Here is a 16826-nt window from a genome sequence, read left to right on the forward strand (position 1 = left end):
ATACACAATGGCCCATATTTATCAAAAATAAATGTGCAGTTTGCCTGTGTATTGTGCACATTCTACATGATTCTGGCGCCCCATGACTATATGCAGCTTTTTTGGTGCACCTTTAAAGGGAACCTGTCACCAGGGACCTCATATTCACTAAAGACAGGTTGTATAAGCCCATTACAGCTGCAGTGCAAATATGTCTTTCTGCCTTCTTTAAGCATTTGCATTGCAATATAACTGTGTATTATAACTCACTTTTCACCCTGACAGAATCCTCCTCTAAGTCCCAGGGGTTGGGCTTTGGTTTGGATACATTTCAAAAACACCACATGACTTGTTTGTACTGCTCACTCCTCTGCTCTTAGTCCCCACCTTTGTGCTTCTGTACAGCTCTCCCATTTCCCACTGATGTCATCTCAGTAAAGGAGTAGGAGGGAGCTGTACAGGAGCTCAAAAGTGGGGACTGAGAGCTGAGGAGTGAGTAGCACAGACCCGTGCTGTTTTTAAAAAAGGAGTCCAAACCAAAGCCCATCCCTAGGAGTACACAGAGGATTCTGTCAGGGCGCAAGATAAGTTATTACACATAATGCACTGAAAATAACACAAAGTTACTCAAAGGTGCAGGGGCTTTAATAAATCTTGGCCAATGAATTGTATTAGGGGGATTATTCATAATATGGAAAACATCCTGGCGCGGGTCAGTGTGAAAAAAACCCCCAACATATTAACCCCACTCTGCTTTTTGTTTCGCTGCACAGTTTCGACAAGACCTGAAGTTCCAGGAAGGTCATGGGATCCGCTTCTTCGAGGATCATTTCATCTTTATACTGTCTGCATCAAATTGGCATAGCTCTGGTTAGCATGAATTATATTTATCTTGATGACATTCGAACACGAGGGGCAGGGCTGGCCCAAACACTGGGCTTACCTGTAAAAGTGTCCGGGCCCAGAGCTGCTGGGGGGGAGGGGGCAAATAAAATTGTACATAAAGAATCTATGGGGGTGAGGGGGCTGTATCTGATGGGTGTGAGGGGGGCTTTATATAAACAAACCATGAGGGGGCTGTTTGAAAAAATAAACTAGGGAATATTTTCGGGAACAGGAGTCAGTTTATGCAAAGGGAACCACTGAGGCTCTGTCATCCAGGGGCCTACTGAAACCTAGAGCCGACCCTGACAAGGCGCCAATTAAGTCCATATGCCAGTACTATAAGACTGAGTAAAATCACTAAAGAAAATGGGCTTGACCCGGGACCCTCTTTGCTTATCACTGTTGCCCACCACACCCCTGATGACAATACAGCCCAGGTGATGGCCCTGCATCCATCATCATATCAGCAACAAGGGCTGGCCAGGATTACCTATGATCCACAGGGGGTGTTTAGATCTATGTTGAATATTTCTATTATCATACTCTGTTATTAAATCTGAACAACAAAAATAATGTAAGCACCAACTCCATCAAATACCCATTGGACCCGACTCACAATAATGGAGTTCTTAGGGACCCATACAGTGTACTGAACAAAATACAGAAACATACAGTATACTAAGCTACGCGTCCAGCTTCTTATACAACACAGGCTTAGTGGTAACACATGGAAACATCAGGGCTCATTTATTAAGGGCCCGCAGAGCGCATTTCCGTCAGGTTTCCCAATGATTTCCGTGTTGCGACGCATTCAACAGTGGTTTTTGGCGCACGCAATCAGATTTTGGCACATCGGCAACGGCTTTCATGCATCACAAATTGGGGGGGGGGGGTGTTGGACAATCCGTCGGATTCGGACAAAGCGCGGGATTTAACATCACAAATTGTGTCGCAAGACATGCACTCACATGCACCGGGAAGAAGAATGTGAACTCCGGCGGACCTCAGCGGGGAAGCGACAGATACAGACTCGGGCGCAAGATGTTGGTGAATCGCGCCGGACTTCATCTTCGTCGGACCATCTGGATTGGGGATCATGACAGGACCGGGTAAGTAAATGTGCCCCTGTATGTTCTACCAGATCTCCGCTTTCTTCCTACTCTTTCATTACAAGACGTTTTAGTGAGATGGACCCTCATATGATTAGATGACACTTTCTTCTCCGGTACATTGTGGTTATGTTGATTATATTTATATGAAGACAGTATCTAGTTTAAAGTTTTCCTGGTTTAAATATTACGGGATTATGGTTTTTTTATAATATATTTAATCTTGCTTTAAATTGTGTTTTACTCATAAATGTTTCATGTAAATTGACTTACTGCTCATTTGCATAGAGCGGATGATATTTATGAGGGAATTTTCATATAATTCCTTTTAATTACCCTTCAGAGTAAACATACAATACAATATACGTTACAATGTGTGTGGCATGCAGCAACCATCTAGTATACTACAGAACGGCTACTTCTATTTCATTTTATCTTTGCGTCAAAGATTATTTTTAGGAGACAGTTTTGTCTTTATAACGGAAATGTCATCAAAGCTTCAATGTAAGGGGTCATGGATCCTAGGCCAAGTTGCAGCTCCCAAGGGGCAAAGGAGACAGCGGCTCTGGACCCTGGGACTACGGGGACACACTCCCAGCTTTCCAATCTATCTGTGTCTCTAGAAATGGCAGTGCCTGACACACATGTATTACTATTTACTGTTCAGGACCTGCAAGTCTACCTAAGATCCTAAAAGGGCATATCAATACAAGGCAAGGCAGACGTAGGAGATGATGTGAGAGGTAAGTATGGATGGTGTGAATGTCTCTGTGTCTGCCTTTCTGCATATGTTTGCCTCCCAGATGACTGATGATTTTTCTTGGTCTGGAGCTCAAGGAAAGATCTCACCTTGTAGGTCAAGAATGATTCTGAGAGAGGTCAGGAATCAGCCCAGAACTACACAAGTGACAACCGAGTCATTGACCTGAAGCGAGGTGGGACTACAGTTTCAAAGATTACAGTAAGTAACACACTGCATTGTCATGTATAAGATCTGTATGGAAGAGCCAGCCAATATCCCTACTGCAGTATGTGTAAATCTGGTCAAAGGTCTGACCTCTGTAATTGCAAACAAAGGTTTATGTTCCAAATATGAAGTTCTCTACGGGACAGATGTATCACAGTTATACACCAGAAGTCTAGTTGTTGCGCCAGAATTATAACAAGTTACAACCATCTGTGATGAGTTGAGTTCCTGCCTCTTATTAATCACTTTACTTTAGTAGCAGTATTGGTGCAATGTTAGATTCGGGCTCTTATATGTGATCCTCCTACAAGCTCCTCTCTGCTTCCATCCCGCACCCCAGCATGAGAATAACCTTCACAGCAACACCCAGGTGTGTGACACCCTGCACCCAGTGATCTCCTCAGCAGTGGCTTCTCCTGGAGGGGATCCCCCGGGGCTGATCTTCTGCTGCCCCCCTGTAATTCTGGCCAGTATCCTCCTCAGACAACAGTAGGGTCATCCTGCTATCCGGGGCACACTTCTCTGTACTATCTGCAAAATCCTACAAACTTCTTTTCTCGCCTGCTCTGAGCTGCTGCTTTTGCAGATTATTTGTAAAAAGAAGGCCATGAACTGCAAACAGAGGCTGCTCATAGTGTCTGTAGTAGTGATAGTAGAGTTGGCTCTTCTCGCTCCTGAACGGCTCCCTATTAAATATATAATAGAGAGCCGCAGACCAGTCAATCATCCCACACCACTCCACTTTTAACCCAATTGTATCGGGTTAAAGGGGGCATAGTGAGCTGACTAGGGGCAGAGTTCAGTGAGCCATCGACTGACGACGTTCACGAACAAGAGCCGGCTCATAGAGCCAACTCACTCACGAAGGACACATCACTTGTCTGTAGGGTCTGTAATGTCTGCTGAGCTCTGCTGCTGGGGATAAGCTGCTCTGTGCAAGAGCTCAGTGTTGCTTCTCAGTTTATGTCACCTTCGGGCTGGAGTGTTTTTTGCGCCTAAGTGCTAATGATGAATGATTATTAGGTGCAGCAAAACATCTGGATTGGAAGGTTAAATGAGGAAAACATGGTTATTTTGCTGTACGGCTAGTTAAGGTTTTTAGTTGAAAACTGGCAAAAATAGTGCTACAATATGAAAAGGCGCAAAAACAACAGAAAAAACAAGTGATACGTCTGTATATTTGGTGGTACTGGTATATACCATTTTAATTGTTTTTCCCCTAATGTTTTTGGTGGATATCAGTTGCTAAATAAGGATGGTACATGTTCTGTGTATGATTTTTTAGCTTTATGTCATATCTGGGTTTTACACAACCTAGGGGGTCATATATCTTTATTGTTCTTCTTGTTTTTCTGTCTTTTTTGAGACATTTTTTGGCACACTGCAATTTTTGTGCCTTTTTGGGGACATTTTGAAATATCCACTGGACATTTGTTTATCGTCAGTAAGACACATTTATCTTCTATTCGAGATGTGCTAAATGTCGCAAATGATATTTATCTTTTCAATTTGTCTAAAATCTGTGACATTTGTTGGCGCAAAAAACTACAGACAAAACCACACTTAAGAAAAACTTAGAAAATTGAAAGAAGAGACTTGAGACATTTGTGCGACATTTTTGTGACATTTGTAACAAATAGATCAAAAAGATCTGAAAAAAACATATAGGGGCACATTTACTTACCCGGCCCATTCGCGATCCAGCGGCGCGTTCTCTGCACAGGATTCGGGTCCGGCTGGGATTTAAGATGGTAGTTCCTCCGCCGTCCACCAGGTGGCGCTGCAGCGCCGAAAATAATCTTAACGCCCCGGAATGCACCATCCCATAGAAGGTGAAGGTGAGCGCTCCCCAAGCGACACATTTTCGGTTTTTAAATGCGGCGGTTTTTCCGAATACGTCGGGTTTTCGTTCGGCCACGCCCCCCCGATTTCTGTCGCGCGCATGCCGGCCCCGATGCGACACAATCCGATCGCGTGCGCCAAAAACCCGGGGCAATTCATGTACAAGCGGCGCAAATCGGAAATATTCGGGTACCACGTCGGGAAAACGCGAATCGGGCCCTTAGTAAATGACCCCCATACTGTATTATATAGGGGCACGTGTATCAAACTTGTGGCTTGTATTTTTCTTGGTTTTTGTGCTCATTTGTGACTTTTTTGCGCCTAAACCTGTCTCCTTACAAAGTTCGCATAGAGTCCATAAGCATATTTACACATCACATTGTCTAGTTTTCTGTAGTGTTCCCGGACTTATCACCAGAATGTGAAATTAGTGACTTTTTAAAAAGTTGCAAAAAAGGTGCGAATTTAGGCGCAAATCTATGGATTTGTACTAAGAAACATCCCAAAAGGACAGTTCAAAAGGACAAAGAGGAATTGTGCTAAGAAAGAAGATTATGAGGCACAAGCAGCACTACTTAAGAACAGATTTTTAGAAAGAAATTATAGGAGTGAGGACATAGATAAAGCACGTAGAGAACATAGAATTAGATAATACCACACCACGGGTGGAAGAGAACAATAGTCACAATAAGGGAAATGAAAAGACAAAGGACAAACTTGTTATTCCTTTTATCACTAACCACACTAGGGATTCACACACAATAAGAAGGATCATCAAGAAAAATTGGCACATTCTACAACACAATCCGATCATAGGCCACATGTTGGATAAACCAAAAATAGTTCACCGCAGACTAAAAAATTTATGGGACCACATCGTTCACAGGCACATACTGGGGGTCATTTACTAAGGGCCCGATTCGCGTTTTCCCGACGTGTTACCCAAATATTTCCGATTTGCAGCGATTTTCCCTGAATTGCCCCGGGATTTTTGGCGCACGCGATCGGATTGTGGCGCATCGGCGCTGGCATGCACGCGACGGAAATCGAGGGGCGTGGCCGAACGAAAACCCGGCGGATTCCGAAAAAACGCCGCATTTTAAAAAAAAAAATGTGTTGCGAAAATTGCACTTACCTTCACTCAGCCTAGCTCGGTATAATCCAGTGCGTTCCAATGCTCTTCAGCGCAGCAGCGCCACCTGGTGGACGTCGGAGGAACTACCTTAATAAATAAATCCCGGCCGAACCCGAATCCACCGCAGAGAACGCGCCGCTGCAACGCGAATGGGCCGGGTAAGTAAATCTGCCCCACTGGGTTTTACAATTGCTCTAGATGCAAAGCATGTAGAAGTATAGGCAAATCAGGTACAGGGGGCACACACAGTTTTTCATCCTCTGACAATCAAAAAGTTTTTAACATAAAATAATTTATGAATTGTGACTCAAGCAGAGTCATTTATATGATTATATGCCCTTGTGGCTTAAAATACATCGGAAGAACGGTGAGGAAACTAAAAACCCGAATAGGGGAACACCTCAGGAACATTAAAAAAGGAAAAACTGATCACTCTTTATCCGCACACTTTGCGAAATATCATGATAATAATCCTAAAGGGATTTCTTTCCTAGCTATAGAACAAATATCTCCTCATTGGAGAGGAGAAGATATAGGCAAAAAGATCAACCAGCGAGAATCTTTTTGGATTTTTCAGTTAAAAACACTACTCCCATACGGTCTGAACGCAGACTTCGAAATCAAATGTTTTTTATAAACTGTCCATTACATGTTTATTGGTTTTTTAAGGTCTTTTAGTTGTTTGTATAGTTTTTTGTATAATTATTAATTCCATATCTCTCTCTATAAATATACATCTTCATTCTATATTGATATTCTAACAACACACTATAGGGATAAACCAGCCGTTTTTTTTACCTTATACATGTTGAACATTATGTTTCTCCTAAATAAGTACCTATTGTATGGAGCTATAAAAAGCCACAATGTATGCATGTCAGCCAGCCCCGGAAGAAGCCGAAAGTTGGCGAAACTCGAGTCGGGCAGAAAGCCCGAACGTGCATGAGACTCTCTGAGATTTTAATGAAAAAGTTTGTGAGTATAATATTAAAGAAACCTTCTCTCCCAAAAAGAAATTGTGTTGCACTATTTCTTGTATCTCTCTCCATACGGGTGCTCTGTGGACCAAAGCGGAACAGAAAGTGTTGCAGTGGAGTTCCCGAGTCGGAAACCACACACTGTACACCTGAGGGCTGCATAGCCACACGCTATACACCGCAAGCGTAACAACAGGAGTGCCACACAGAGGGAGTGCACGGAGACTTTATTTATTTTCACCTGATGTAAGGTACTGTTTTACCCTGTTGACTGCAATCTTTTATGCACCTATATAGATTCTTCCTCTCTGAACGACGTAGATGCAGAGGAAAAATCAATTGACTGTTTGTATCGGACCATAAGGAATACTGGACCTCTATTCCACTTACATTTTCCTCTTTGCGCCGTCATAATTAGCTGACAACTGGTTAATGTTTTCCAATAATTTTTATTTTTTGCAAATCTATGGCTGCCCCTGACCAGGCGTAGAAATTAGCTTGGAACTGATTGCTACTTTTGGAGGCTTTTTGCAACTTTTGTTTTAAAAAGTTGCAATTTCACTAAACGCCACATGTATCAATAAGGAATAATCTCTAAGATACATCTGACTAGCAGAAGAACCAAGAAAAGTCCTAAAAAACAGACCAACAAAGCCTGACTTAACTTATGATAGATGTCTACCATAGTTTCTACAAGGACAAAGGGGGACTAAATAATGATTTCTAATATCTGTTTTTTCTCCCATAGATTTCACTGTATTCGTCGGGTTGTCCGACTGCCACCCCCCCCCCCCCCCCCCCATTTCTGTCACGTGAAAGCCGGCGCCAATGCACCACAATCCGTTCGGGTGCGCTAAAATCCCGGGGCAATTCAGCGCAAAACGGAAATATTCCGGAAACCCGATGAAAGTGCGGCGTTCGAACCCTTAGTAAATGAGCCCCTATGTATTAAATTGAAGACTTTATCTGTCATTTTATCTTTTTTGTTCCTTACTGTTCTTATATTATCAGTTGAGAGATTTTCCTTTTGTTTTACCATTTTACAGAAAATGAGAAAAGTGAAAAGAATGAGAATGATCTCCAAGTTGCTGTCCATAATGAAGGTAAGAATAATGATATAACTGCTATCCGTGTGGGGAGATTTATCATAAGACTCTTAGAACAGAACTTCCCATGGAAACCAATCAGAGCTCAGCTTTCATTTTCCCACAGCTGTTTATAAAGTTAAAGCTGAGCTCTGATTGGTTTCCATGGGCAAGCAGAACAGTTTTACCTCAGAAACTTAATGATAAATCTCCCCCATATTCTCTATACTGTGGTCAATGGTTGTCACCTCACACTATAGTGTGGACCTTGGGTGTGTCCACATTGGCGGTAGACAACGTGTAACATATAGACACATGACATATAACCATAAAGTGGGATCTGTACCAATTTTGTGAATAAGAGATACTTCTATGATTTTTTTTTCCACTCAATTCCATACCTTTAGTAATTAAGAGTGATTTTATTTTTTGGTTGGTCCAATAACGGATGTTTTCTTTCCCCCAGATTACCAATATGTGCAGAAGGTGGAGTGATCCATGGAAAAAGAAGATCCTGCAGAGATTCATGTGACTAGATTGACTACACATTACTTTTTCTTCACTTGTCCACTATCTTCAAATAAAACTACAATAAAACCTTCAAAAACAAAAACACCCTTCCTTTTGTGTGTGAGTGAGGAGCCCACAGCTTTATTGAAAAAACAAACAGAACAAAATTCTCTACGCTTTTAAAAAATAATGTAAACTCCTAAACTTTCTCTTCATCTTGGCAAAAATAACCTTCTGTAAGTTCAGGAACCTCCTGATAGTCCTCCAACCGGGTCACCAGAAATGATTGTTCCACCACCACATACACAGCCATTTAGTTCAGGTCCTGTAGGGTTGGAATGGCTGTGGTCTTTTATATAATCTCCACACTGATTTGTACCTTTGCTTCATTCTATGGTCGGGTATATATTATCCAATGTACAGAAGGATGGAATGTTTCAGGTTCTATCCTTCCATTCTTGGCCATGATGACATCACAATGGGTAGTGATGATGTCACAATGCCCAGCTGCCTATATATTCGCTGCACAGATGACTGAGGCCTCAGTCCTAGAGTGACAGTGTTGGAAGCAAGATGCTTGGTAAGTGTCTCTGGGTATAAGTAGTTCTCTTTAGTAAATTTGGTGGTGTACATAAGATTTTAGCAGCTACTAGCACCTGAAAGTAATAACATTTCCTATAGTAGACATTTGGGTTCAGACTAAAAGTTGGAGAATACACAAATTTAATATTTTTTTAATAGTAATAATTATTCTACTTGACATTGATATGGTTCCAAACCAAATGTACATGTCATCACAGAATTTCTGTGACTTAAAGGACATCTACCACAAGGATAAAGGATTGTGAACCAAGCACACCTACATGCTAATGTGTGCCTGCCTTGGCAGGATCTGCACTTCTTTTAGCTTCTTATGCCATTGTTTAAAAAAATAAAAGGATTTCAAAATTATGCAAATGAGCCTGAGGGTCTCCAGGCTCCATAGCTGTTAATTTGCATAATTTGTTAAAAAAATTTCATATACATGAGCCGGCTGTGTAGCTTTACAAGAACGAACAACATGCAAGGAAGCGACACTACTAAGCCTACTGGGGTGTGGAGTAACCTTAACTCCCAGCCATCAGTCAAGCTTCTCCATGCCCCAGTAGCTTTTGCAGATAATTTACAAATTACTTAAATTAAGTTTTTAAACTGTTATATTAGTCATAGAAATTTACAGATTAGGGTTGAGGCTACCAGGAGGAATCTACCATCAGATAGGTAGGTTTCCTTTAATAGTTCTGTCTTATCAACTTTACCATAGAACATAGAGTGAGACCTTCGGGTCTGCCATAAGTATAAAGCTAAATGCAGAGGCAAGACCTCATACATGGAGCAGTGACTATACATGAGCCAATAATGCTCTATAATATTCCACCTTCTATACAGCCATATAAATAATTAAATAATTAAATTACCGAATTATAGCATATAGAGCACCCACTATTTATTAGGTGCCTTAATTTAGTCTCCCCCAGCAGCACACAGCCTCAATAATGAACAGCCGCTCCCCCTGTATACACAGCCTCTCCCACCCCCTGTATCCACAGCCTCTCCCCCCTCATATACAAAGCCTCATCCCTCCTGTATACACAACTTCTCCCATCCCCCTGTATACACAGCCTTCCCTCCATATACACAGCCTCTCCAACCCTCCATATACATAGCCTCACCCCCTCATATACACAGCCTCTTCCCTCCCTGTATACACAGCCTCCCCCCTATATACACAGCCTCTTTCCCCACCTGTATACACAGTCTCTCTTCCCTGTATACACAGTCTCTCCCACCACCTGTATACACAGCCTCTCTTCCCTGTACACACAGCCTCTCCCATCCCCTGTATACACGCCTCTCCCACCCCCTGTATACACGCCTCTCCCACCCCCTGTATATCAGCTTCTCCCACCCCCTGTATATCAGCCTCTCCCACCCCCTGTATACACAGCCTCTCCCACCCCCCTGTATACACAGCCTCTCCCCCCATTCATATACACAGCCTCTTCCCCCCTGTATACACAGCCTCTCTCTCCCCCCCCAAAAAAACCTTTGGGCTCCAGCCCCGGCACTCCCCAGCAGCTCCTTTCTTTTCTCTGGCCGGAAGTCTGAGAAGGGACACAGTGCAGCGCATGTCATGATGTTATTATGCCTGTATCCTGAAGAGCGGTGCTCAAAGGGGCAATGTGCTTCACAGCTCTACCTATAAATTACATTGGCACCTTAGAGGTGCCAATGTAATTTGTTTTTCAGGTTTCATGGACTTGCCAGCCATTGCCAAGTCCGTGCTACCAGCGACAAAATGCCCAGACTTCACCCCACCTCAGATGCGGCCCTGATAATATACATCACATACATCAATACACAATCTAATGACTTATACAGTATTATACGGTTTGTACAAGGACATTATACTGTGTAAATAACATGATCACTAAATGATATCTGTCTTTTCTCTCCCATAGATCTCAGAGTAATAGTGACCGTTGCAGTGCTTGGAGCTGCAGCACTAATACTGATTGTTATTGGTATTGGACTGGCTGTTCACAGCTTGTAAGTTATTGACCTTATATTATTATATTTTATCATTAGGAAATTTTCAAATTTCTCCTACTTCCCCAATTTACCAGTATAATCATATAAGCTTTTCCCTTCTTTCTACACCTTAGCATAAAATGGAAAGCTCAGAAAGATGACAACGATGAGCTCCAGGAAGTTGTAGTCCATAAAACAGGTAAGGATCATAAAATTACCGCTATATGTAGTCTCTATACTTAGATCTGCAGCTGTAGCCACATACTAGTCATGTATTATATATTTATAGAGCACCATTAATTTCATGGTGCTGTACAAGCAATAGGTTCACATAGATTACATTAAGACGAGAACACTTACACGTACAAATTACAAGACTACAGTGGTCAGGAAACAAGTGGAAGGTGGAACCTGCCCATGAGGGCTCACAATCTATATGGGAGGGAAGATGGAAACACGAGGGAGCAGAGCAGTTATTGTGCATTGTATGGGACCCTGAACAGGTTGGTTTTCTGATTACATTTGAAGGATTGGAAAGTGGGGGATGGACTGACACAATTTGGTAGAGAGTTTCAGAGTATGGGGGATGCACAAGAGAAGTCCTGGAGATGGTTGTGAGAAGAGTGGATGGTAATAGGGTGAAGCTGAAGGTCCTATAAGGGAACGAAGATTATGTGTGGGACAGTATTAGCTGATTAGTTCAGAGATATATGGAGGGGAGAGGTTGTGATGGCTTTGTAGGTCATGGTTAGTATTTTATACTGAATTTTCTGTGTGATGGGTTACCAGTGTGGAGACTGGCAAAGAGAAGAGGCAGAGGAGAAACGACAAGACAGGTGGACAAGCCGGGCAGTAAGAGTTAAGGATAGATTGAAGGGGCATTACAGAGTCAGCTGGGAGACCACAGAGAAGAGTGTTGCACTAGCCCAAGTGGGAGATGATGAGGGCATGGACTAGCAATTTTGTAGACTCTGGATAGAGGAAGGGTCGATTGCAAGAGATGTTTCTGCAGCAGGTTGTTGTAAGGATCTCTATGTGAGGTTTAAAGGATGAGGCAAAGATCACTCCTAGGCACCAGACGTAGGTGAGAGAGTGGAACCATGAATTGTGATAGTTAGATCTGGTGGGAGGGATGTGGTAGGTGGAGGATAGATTTTGAGATCCGTTTTGTCCATGTTAAGTTTTAAAAAACAGGAAGAGAAAAAGGAGGATATGGCTAATAGACATTCTGGAATTCTGGCTGTAAATGAGGTGATATCTGGACTGGAAATATATATATCAGTGAGCCATCAGCATAGGAGTGTTATTAAAAGCCATTGGACTTGAGATGTCCTAGGCCAGAGGTGTAGATGGAGAAGACTATGCTGCCCAGGACAGAACCTTCAGGGACGCCAATAGAGAGGGGGAAAGGTGAAGAGATGGTATGAGAGTGATAGACACTGGACGTCTGGATGGAGAAGTATGAGCAGATCCAGGAGAAGACCAGATCAGTGATGCCAAGACAAAGTAGTATCTGCAGTATAAAAGATTGGTCAATTATAGTATAGACTCTGGATGAGTCCACATAGGTGGGCGACACTGCATAACATATGTAAGATATAACATTTATAAGAAACCATGAGGTGACATCTGCAACAATTGGAAAAACAGGGGTTACTGCCCCAATAACAGTGAGCATGACAGAGCACTGCTTCACTCTGCATTTCATTATATTAATTAAATAAAGATGATTTCGTTTTTCAGGTTTGACCATTGACCAATTTTTTTTTTTTTTTCCCAGCCAACAAATCTGACCGGAAGTTCAAAGGAAAAGAATATAGAGAAGCAACAGAGACTTATGTGCCTGCCTCTATATTCCGGAGATATCCTGTGATTCTTACCCAGACACAGAGATACATGTTGGAAGGTGAAGAATGGCTAGATGGTATAACCATCGACCAAGCCCAGGAGATTCTCCAGAAACAATTTGAGGCAGATGGACTGCAGTCCTGTGAGGCGGCACAACTAGCTTATAAACCAGTGTTTGGCCCATCAGTACAGATCCATCATGATGAAGACCGGCTGCACTGGTTCACCTCCTGCTTCAGGAATGGAAGAATCCTTATTGCTGACAGCTCATACAAAACTCTGTCACGTGCAGGGATGAGGCAGCTGATAGAACTGTACAGTCGAGTTGCTCATGACCCCCTGGACATAGTGACATTTGTAGATGTTGATCAGCAACCAAACGGCTATGACTGCGGCTTGTATGCTATAGCCAATGCATACGAGTTCCTGGTTGGGAATGAAAGCTTCAATCATGTATATAACAACAGCGTGATGAGAGCCCACCTTGCCATGTGTCTGGAGAGGGGCTTTTTCACCCAATTTCCCAGAATGGTCTCTATGTATTAGATCAAGAGCAAGAAAGTAGAACTTCTCCCAAGTCTCAAAGATACCAGCATGTCACCTGCTGGAGTAAAGACATCTACAAAGCTGCAGATCAGAAGTTTGGACAACACTGAGGCAGTGGATGTTGTGCAAGATGCCACAGGACTCATAGTCCTACGAGACAGATGCCAGGCTTGGTCTCTGATCTCACCACTATCTTAGGCATATTCACCCAACTTTTCCTTCAGGCAGATTTCGGGCTCGATTTCTCTCACCACTGGATTGGATATATTCACCAGACTTTTCCCTGAGGCAGACTCCGGGCTCGGTTTCTGCTCTCACCAGTGGATTGGACTTTCTTACTGGACATTCCCACAAGACAGATTCCATGCTTGGTCCCTGCTCTCACCACTGGATTGGATGTATTCACCAGACTTTCCTACAAGGCAGATTCTGGGCTCAGTCTCTGCTCTTGCTACAGGATGAGACCATCACCGGACTTGCTATTTATTACATCATGGGCAGCACGGAGGCTCGGTGGCTAGCACCGTTGTCTTGCAGAACTTCAGTCCTGGGTTTGATTCTGACCATGGACAATGTCTGCATGGAGTTTGTATGTTCTCCCCGTGTTTGCGTGGGTTTTCCCCGGGTACTCCGGTTTCCTCCCACATTATAAAGACATATTGATAGGGAGGGACCTGACTAATAAAAAAATCATCTTTCTAGTCAACAACTAGCCATGTGTCTAAGCCTGTTTATTGTGATAGAACAAAAACATAATGGGGCAGATTTACTTACCCATACACAGGAGTTCACCGAAAGTGCATTGTCCGACGATAATGCCCTGTGCCATGTTTCACTAAGATCGTGCGCCTGATATCCTGCATGTGTCGCTTCCCCGCTCAGGTCCGCTAGAGTTCACCATCTTTTTAGTTGTGCATGTAAGTGTTTAGGCTTGTAAGACAATTTGAAAGTTAAATCCTGCGCTTAGTCCGAATCAGTTGGATCGTCTGGCAACAACCCCCCCCCCCCCCAATTTGGGTTGCATGGAAACAATGCAGCTGCACCAAAAAACTTTCACTTGCGCCAAAATCCCCACGAAGACACTAGTAAAATACCTGAACAAGGCGTTTTAGCTTTGTTCAGTCCAACGCAAATGATCAGCGCGACCCTTAGTAAATGAGCCCCAATAAAATAACCAAACATGAGCCTAAGAGGGGGGGGGGTTAAGTTGTTGGGAATATTGATTAAATGGTTTGCTAAATACTGAAACTGAGAAAAATAGGGGACTATTGTACCAACCTGTTACACATCAAGGTTGGCAAAATATCATAAGAAATATATAGCACAAGACAAGATATCAGGATGAAATGACACTGTTTATCACCAATCCACTCAGTCTATGTAAATGGGCAAGATAGAGAGAACTGGTCATCACAGACACCTGATGGTTCTCTGAAATGTGTGGCCCCGTCCTCACTAATTGATGAAGCATCAGGTTGAGCATGTGTCCTGCTCTTCCATTCAATATTATGAGAGTGTTAGAAATTGCTGACTATAGCACTTAGCAGTCTCCAACACTCCCGTTCACCAGTCCACTTTTATGGATCTTTGAGAGTCTACATGTGTATTTCATTCTAGACTCCATATATTAGCATAGACTATATACATGACATATAGTAGAACGCAGGCGAAGTAAATTAAGAACCTTCTTTCCTTTCAAACCCTAAAAGGTATGGTCCAACTAGATGTTGGTCCCTACTTACGCAAAGTGCAAATAAGTAATAATACAAACAGAAAAGAATAGTCAACAAGCCGGGTCACAACAGAGATAACGAGCTGGGTCACAACAGAGATAACAATGAATCTAAATAGAGCTGAGATGAAAATACCAGGAATTTAGAAAAGAAAGTCTTTCTCAAAACGGCAAGGAACTATCCAAGATTAAATCTATAACCAGCACTGAACTAAATGTCAACAAAATACTTATGGGATACCAGTGTCTTTGCACTAGATTGAAGCAGAGCGCTGTCAGACACAACTGTTGCTGTACTGGAGCAAACTGCATGAGGAGAAGGGTGTGGTGCAATCAACTTCTAGACAGCCAGCAAGCTAAGGCCGTGTTTACACAAAGTACAGTGACATACATAGAATAAACAGCACAGCACAATCAGAGGATGAACCTGACACAGATATTACAGTCTAACTTATATGTCTGACATACAAGCCCTGATTTGTGCTTATTCCTTAGTTTCTTTTAATCTGCAAATGATGCTCTAAAATTATTTTACGAAGAATAGAAGAACTTTCTCAAACAACTGGCAAATTCAGATACAACATTTGTTAACCTGCCTGCTGTGATGTGGTAATTGGAAAATCTTTGAGCACCATGGTGTACTATGGCATTGGCAAGGAAACCTGTCAGAGCAATTTGGGGCACTGCACTACTCACAGGGTACTTGGTTTATGGATTGTTTTTTCTCTTAAATTGTGTTATCTGAGTATTGCCCCAGGCTGAAAAAATACTAACTACCAGGATCAATTGCACCAAGTGCCCGCACCCTAACAGTTTCAGTACACATTCGCCAGACCTATTTCACATGTGTTCAGCACTTATATTGGGGGGATTTGGGTCACAGAGCCCCAGGCCAATAAGACTCTGGGAGTGGTTAGTGTCCTAAATCGCTCTGACAGGTACCTTTTAATGACTGCTACATGTGTAACAAGGTGGGGGGTTGGCAATCAACAAAAGTGGATGATCACTAAAACCAATGAAGGCAGTTTATCAAAACTGGGTGCCACTCTTGATAGTCCCCCACTTATAAGCCTGGAGTAGAATTCTTCCTTAGCATGCCCCACTTCTCAACATCCCATATCACATACCTGGCATATCTGAGGTTGGCGTAAGGGATGAACAGTGTAAATTCGTTAATGTGCACCAAGAACTGTGATTTTTTTCTTTCTTGTAAACCAGAAAAATGGCGTACAAGACATGATAACCCCCCCCCCCAACAATGTCTTGTGGTCAAATATTTTGACCTATCCCCCCTTTGACCTTACCTTTGACAAGAACCACTAGAGTCCAGCAATGTCACACTACTACTCATGGTGGACAATCGTAAGTAATGAGTAAGAAGAGAATGATGTGGTTTCCAGGGTTCATCTTGTTAGTGCAAAACTTCCTTCATTGTATCAAGTGAGCTAATAGATTCGATAACGGAAGGTCCTTTTTAGAACATTTCTTATATATGGCACCCGGAGGTATCTCCCCTTGTCAGTACTGCGTCTCCTTGCTCCTAACTCCCCCTCCCACGCCCCACATAAGCATTCTAATCACCGGCGCACATAACATGACGACCTATATGGGACTTTCCTGTTTCCCATATTAGTGTCCCC

At 42.7% G+C, this 16826-nt stretch overlaps 1 protein-coding gene across 1 annotated transcript; it reads left to right on the forward strand.

Moving 5' to 3' along the window:
• Positions 1–9050: 9050 nt before the first annotated feature.
• On the forward strand, positions 9051–14136 carry LOC140068739 (uncharacterized). Its single transcript, XM_072114139.1, has 4 exons — positions 9051–9069; positions 10991–11078; positions 11195–11259; positions 12841–14136. The coding sequence occupies exons 1-4, from the start codon at positions 9063–9065 to the stop codon at positions 13452–13454; spliced, it is 774 nt and encodes a 257-aa protein (XP_071970240.1). The 5' UTR covers positions 9051–9062; the 3' UTR covers positions 13455–14136.
• The last annotated feature ends 2690 nt before the right edge of the window (positions 14137–16826 follow it).

The sequence above is a fragment of the Engystomops pustulosus genome, chromosome 7 (assembly GCF_040894005.1).
Source record: "Engystomops pustulosus chromosome 7, aEngPut4.maternal, whole genome shotgun sequence".
Taxonomy (NCBI): Eukaryota; Metazoa; Chordata; class Amphibia; order Anura; family Leptodactylidae; genus Engystomops; species Engystomops pustulosus.

What these genes read in the sequence shown, in the direction of transcription:
- LOC140068739 (XM_072114139.1), top strand. An exon ending in GGACTGGCTGTTCACAGCTT is followed by an intron (nt 11,079 to 11,194) that starts GTAAGTTATTGA and finishes TCTACACCTTAG; the next exon opens with CATAAAATGGAAAGCTCAGA. An exon ending in AGTTGTAGTCCATAAAACAG is followed by an intron (nt 11,260 to 12,840) that starts GTAAGGATCATA and finishes TTTTTTTCCCAG; the next exon opens with CCAACAAATCTGACCGGAAG.